Source organism: Lynx rufus, unplaced genomic scaffold (assembly GCF_022079265.1).
Source record: "Lynx rufus isolate CCGP_SWC_20201006 ecotype Redwood Valley unplaced genomic scaffold, mLynRuf1.p SCAF_3, whole genome shotgun sequence".
Taxonomy (NCBI): Eukaryota; Metazoa; Chordata; class Mammalia; order Carnivora; family Felidae; genus Lynx; species Lynx rufus.
The window spans coordinates 71,415,004-71,421,003 of NW_025814845.1; the positions used below are offsets into that span (position 1 = coordinate 71,415,004).

The 6,000-nt window shown below is 44.0% G+C and overlaps 1 protein-coding gene across 3 annotated transcripts in view; it reads right to left on the reverse strand.

Moving 5' to 3' along the window:
- The window catches only part of SNCA (synuclein alpha), a 155,396-nt gene extending 149,679 nt beyond the window's left edge, over nt 1–5,717 (reverse strand). Inside the window, exons 1-2 of one of the 3 annotated variants that reach the window (XM_047091257.1) lie at nt 5,589–5,717; nt 3,707–3,852 (exon numbers count right to left, since the gene is read on the reverse strand). In XM_047091257.1, the coding sequence (XP_046947213.1) occupies nt 3,707–3,827 (121 nt within the window). In that variant the 5' untranslated portion in view covers nt 3,828–3,852; nt 5,589–5,717. The other 2 variants (XM_047091255.1, XM_047091256.1) reach the window with 2 other exon arrangements.
- Nucleotides 5,718–6,000: the final 283 nt, after the last annotated feature.

Genomic DNA, 6,000 nt, shown 5'->3' on the forward strand with positions numbered 1-6,000 from the left:
CAGAAGATATGTCTGAAAAGGAACTATTATCCAAAATATATAGAGGACTCTTAAAACTCAGTAAGAAAATAAACAATCAGATTAAAAACCAGACCAAAGAACGTAACAGATACCCCACCAAAGAAGATATATAGATAACAAATAAGCTTATGAAAAGATGCTCCACATCAGTTGCCATCTGGGAAATGTAAATTAAAACTATCAGACACCACTGCATGCCTCTTAGAATGGTCAGAATCCAGAAGACTGAAACACCAAATGCTGGCAAGGATGTAGAGCAACAAGAATTGTCATTTACTGTTGGTGGGATGCAAAATAGTCCAGCCACTTTGGAAGACAATTTTTTACGTCCTTATAAAACTAAGCATGTACTTATCATATGGTCCATCAGTAGTAATCCTTCCTATTTACCCATAGGAATTGAAAACTTACATCCACTCAAGCCCACACATGGATGTTTAACTAGAATTTTTATTCATAACTGCCAAAACTTGGAAGGAACCAAGATGTCTCTCAGTAGGTGAACAGATGAACTGTGATACATCCAGACAATGGGATTAATATTTAATGCTAAAACGAAATGAGCTATAAAGCCATGAAAAGACAAGGAAGAACTTTAAATGCATATTACTAAGTGAAAGAAGCCAATCTTAACAGTCTCTATACCAGCTATATGACATTCTGGATATGGTAAAATTGTGGAGACAGTAAAAAGATCACTGGTTACCAGGGGTTGATTGAGGAAGATGAATAAATGATGTACAAACAATTTTTAAGACACCAAAAATATCTAGATGCTACTATAATGATGGATATACTTCATTATGCATTTGTGCAAACCCCGAGAATGTATAGCGCAAGGAGGGAATCTTAAACTATGGATTTGGTTGGGGTGATCATAATGTGTCAGTGTAGTTCATTAATTTTAATAAATGTACCATTCTGGTGGGAGATGTTGACCACGCGAGAGGCTATGCATGTGTGGGGGCAAAGGGTACATGAGAAACTTCTGCTAGTTGCCTCTCAATCTTGCTGTGAATCTAAACCACTACCAAAAAAAAGTCTCTTTTTTTTAAGTGTACTTTATCATTCATGTGTTTTGTTTTATTATGATATTCTCACAAAAACTCTGCAAGGTAGTTGCATTTATCTAAATCACATTGTTACAAATGAAGAAAGTAAAGCTCATAGATGGTAGTTAAGTTTTATAGTCTTCTGAAGGCAATAAATGATATAGCTTGGACTAGATTTGAGGTTTGTCTCACATCAAGTGTATGTTCTCTCTACTTTTCCAGGACTCAGCAAACTGCGGTCTATGGGCCCAATCGACTCACCACCAGTTCCAGTAGTAAGATTTTACTGGAATACAGCTAATTATTGTCTATGGCTGCTTTCATTACCACAACAGCAGAGTTGATTAATTCACATAGAAATCTTATGGCCTAAAATAGTTACTGTATAGCACTTTACAGGAAAAGTTTCCCAACCCCTGACCTACATACTGTGTCTTCTTAGGGTCAGTTTTCATCCTAAAACCTCTGTTTGAGTTCAAATTTTAATTATCCTTCAGGACACAACCAATACACAATTTATAGAATGCACTATATATTAAATATCACGATAAATACTGAAGATGGTTTAAAAATACATGTGACATAAAAAAATTATAATTTTATATTATAGTGTCAGAGTAAATAACAGAATTAATCTCTAAGAAATAAAATCATTCTATTTGCCCAAACTCATAGTTGACAATGAAAACAAAGTTTTCCAGATGATGAAACGTGTTTATTACCTAGCAAAGAGCAATGTATTAAATGAATATTCAGTAGTTTCTGGACTCACTACAAACTAATGGTGTAAATACCAGCATTGTAAAAAATATTTAAAGTTACAAAATTATAAACTAAAATCAAAAAGTATTTCTAAGTATACACTTTTACAATTTAGAAAACTGAGGACAAGTATAAAGATATCGATTATCTGCACATCACTGATTCAGTATTCCAAATTTCATCTAAAAAGATCTAATTCGGGGCACCTGGGTGGCTCAGTCGGTTAAGCGTCCGACTTCGGCTCAGGTCATGATCTCGCGGTCCGTGAGTTCGAGCCCCGCGTCGGGCTCTGTGCTGCCAGCTCAGAGCCTGGAGCCTGTTTCGGATTCTGTGTCTCCCTCTCTCTGACCCTCCCCCATTCATGCTCTGTCTCTCTCTGTCTCAAAAATAAATAAACATTAAAAAAATAAAATAAAATAAAATAAAAAGATCTAATTCACACTTTACAAAACCACTTGAAATTAAGTCATCACTTTTTCCTTTTGTAACACTCTTTAGTTCAATGATTTTCTGAAAATGTCTTAAGATAGAAAAAGAAGAATTTAACTGAAGATTTGCAGTAAACTCAAGACAATATAGAGTCTATGGACAATGAGAAAAAATAACATGAGAAGCATTTTTAAAAATCATTCCAAGTGTAACTCTTCTTCAGTGCATCCATGTTGGAGAGACAGTGTATCTGTCCTTCACCCACAGACACAGGCATAGCGCCCTTCGCCGCCCAATACCTTCATCCTCCACCTTATGCATACCCTGTGCTACTGCTGCTACAGCTGCCATCAGAGAATGTGGAAGAGCTTGGAGGAGCAGAAGAGAAAGAGGGAGAGGCAGAATGGGCCGAAAGTGAGCGTGTGCCTGTGGGCATGTGTCCATGTGGACGAGTGTTTGTCTATGTATGTGTCTATTCCTTCCCCAAAGAAGCCGAAGGGATTTACAAAATAACACTCAACCAAGCACCGTTCAAGATAAGAAGAGCGTCAGGATCTGCATGAATACTACTAAGTGGCAATTTGGAATGAGTAGAAATAAGCACCCATCTCATTATTTAGTATGTGTGCCATTTGAGAAATGAATTATATAAATGTCTCTGAGATATTAGTAGCAGGCTTCAAGCACTTTTGGGGGTAATTAATCTTCAGTTTACCAAGTAGTCACAAGGATGAACTGTACCAAAGATTTTTCTGTCCTTTCCTTTTTAGGGCCACAGTAGGTCTCTTTTTACATATCCCAGGGCCATATCAAAAGGTCTTATTTTAAAATGTGAATACACTAAAATTTGCCAATATTATTCATGATGATAAAAAATCAAAGGTCTATGAATGATTTCGATTCTTAAAAATGTTAATTATTTTTTGAGACTGACTTTTAAAAACTTTTCCTGCGGGCGCCTGGGTGGCGCAGTGGGTTAAGCGTCCGACTTCAGCCAGGTCACGATCTCGCGGTCCGTGAGTTCGAGCCCCGCGTCAGGCTCTGGGCTGATGGCTCAGAGCCTGGAGCCTGTTTCCGATTCTGTGTCTCCCTCTCTCTCTGCCCCTCCCCGTTCATGCTCTGTCTCTCTCTGTCCCAAAAATAAATAAACGTTAAAAAAAAATTAAAAAAAAAAAACTTTTCCTGAAATATAGTCACTTATACCCAGAAGCATTCACACCAAAAAATGAAATCAGCTGAGAAAACAAATTATCTTCACTTTTTTACTATTGGCTCTAAATATACGCATTTATTTACTCACACAGTCCCCTGACTCAGTTTATCCTTTTGACAAGTGATGATGCAAAAATGAATCAAGCAAGAAATACCAGCCTTTAGAGCATCAATCATCATAACCCATCAGTCATAAATAAATATCAAAATGATATTTGGGGTTTACCTACCTACATAGAGAACACCCTCTTTTGTCTTTCCTGCGGCTTCTGCCACACCCTGTTTGGTTTTTTCAGCAGCAGCCACGACTCCCTCCTTGGCCTTTGAAAGTCCTTTCATGAATACATCCATGGCTAATGAATTCCTTTACTCTACACTGGAGAACACAAAATATAATTTCAATGAGAACTTGTGAGTAGAATATAATAAAATTAGAACCACCCAAGGTAAAAACAGAAAGATCAGTATAACTCCCAAAAGTGTGTGACACTTTTAACCATACTCTTATTTCAACCACTGGGTAGGGAAGGGGGAGCCTTTTTTTAGCTTTTGCATTAAAAATTTAGCATTCCTCATCCATCTTGGCTAGTAAAAGTCTAGCTGCCCAAACATGGATTAAGATGAATCATCTAGTTGTTCTTAATGTATCTTCGAAGTGTAGTTGCATGAAAAGATGGACCCCTCTTTGAACTTCCCAGAGTCCAAAGAGCGACAAGACAAGTTAGAAGTATGGTTCAGGGGCACCTGGGTGGCTCAATCTGTTAAGCCTGTGACTTCCCCTGAGGCCATGATCTCACAGTTTGTGGGTTTCTGAGTTCGAGCCCCAGGCGGGCTTAGAGCTCTGTGCTGACAGCTCACAGCCTGCTTCGGATTTTGTGTCTCCCTCTCTCTCTGTCCCTCCCCCACTCACGCTCAAAAATAAACATTAAAAAAAATCTTAAAAAATAAAAATAAGTATGGTTAAAAGATCACAGGAAAAGAAAATGAAAAGAAGCTAGAGGCATGGGGTCGGAGTCAGTCTTAAAATGAATTCCAGAAGAGGACTAACTGGTTGATCCCGGAGAAGGGAGGGAAGAGAACTACTCACTCTGGGTGTGGCCCAACCTCAGGCCCACAACGAGCCCACCCGCACCCGTTCTAATCTACCCGACCATCCACGCTCGCCCCCAGCTATCTGCCAGGAGCAGGCGCCTGTGCACACTCGGGAACAGTCTCCTGACTCGCGCCTGCCACCCGAGGGGGCGTTCTCCGCGCGCCTGAATTCACCACCCACCAGGCACCCGCACCTGTTAACCCCTTACCACCTGTTGACCTGCCTTCCCTGCACTTCCATTTAATCATTTGCCAAACGCAGCTTGCTTCCTTGACCGAGAACGCTGAGAGGGCGGACTGGGGGATTTAAGGTAACAGAGAAATAAAAGTTGGCACCTCGCGCTCCATCGAGCATCCTCGCGTTTCCCCAGGGGAAAAGCGCACCCCGGAGCAGCAGCCTAACCTCTCGGTCTTTGGGGATGAGAAGAGCCGCGTCGGAAGCGAGAGGTCAACTTACTTTCGTCCAGCTCGCTGGAGAGATAGGGACCCACCTCGGAGAGACTTGACCCAGCGGGTCCTCATTGCAGCAACACCTCCCCCCTCCCAGAAGCGCACGACTCCTCTCCCCCGGATTTCCCCCAGCATTTCCAAAGCTGCCTGTTCAGATCCATTGGTCCTTACCTGAGTGCCTCTGATCCTCAGAAGTACAATTCCTCCCCACCCGCCCCTTACACAAAATTGTTCAAAACAATTCCCCGATGTTATTTAAATGGGAAGGGGGAGGATAAGAAGCGCACAGGAAGGGAGGAGGCGGCACCAGGACCCGGGTGGTCCCCAGAGGAGGCTGCCGTCAGCGCCGCCGGGTGATGAGAGGCTGGGGGCGTGGGAGGCGAACCCACGAACCTGTCGTCGAATTGCCACTCCCCGTCCCCCGCACAATTGGATCCGAGAGAAAGAGGCAGAGGGTCGGAAGGGAAGGCGGGGAGAGAGCGCCCAGGATGCCAAGGGCCGGCTCGGTCCTCGGGTCCGCCCTGCAGCTAGCACACACCTCGCCCCTCGTCTCGGCGCTGGGTCTCTCACCCCTTCGCTCGGGTCCCCTCTGGTCGTCGCGGTCTGCCTCCTCTTCCTCTCTCTCCTCCTCCTTCTCCTCCGCTCGCCGCCCCCGCAGCTGATTTGTCAGCGCCTCTCCCCGCCCTTCTCCGGCGCTCGCCGCTTTCCCAGCCGCGTGCACTTCACTCCTCTCCTCGGATGGGGATGGGGGCGGGGGGAAGGCCGCACCTCCGGCTCCAGACGCCAGCCTGGGCCCGGGGGTGGGGGGGTGGGGAGGTGGGGTAGTCTGCGCTTCCGCTCTAGTTCAGGATCAAGGGGACTCTCGTGGCGATCGGGAGCTGTTAGGCTGATGTTTCTCCCTCTTTCCCACCCCCCCTCCTTCGCTGTCTCCGCCTTCCCCTCTGGTTCCTCCCTGGACCCCCTTGTGAGAGCCAGCCTGGGG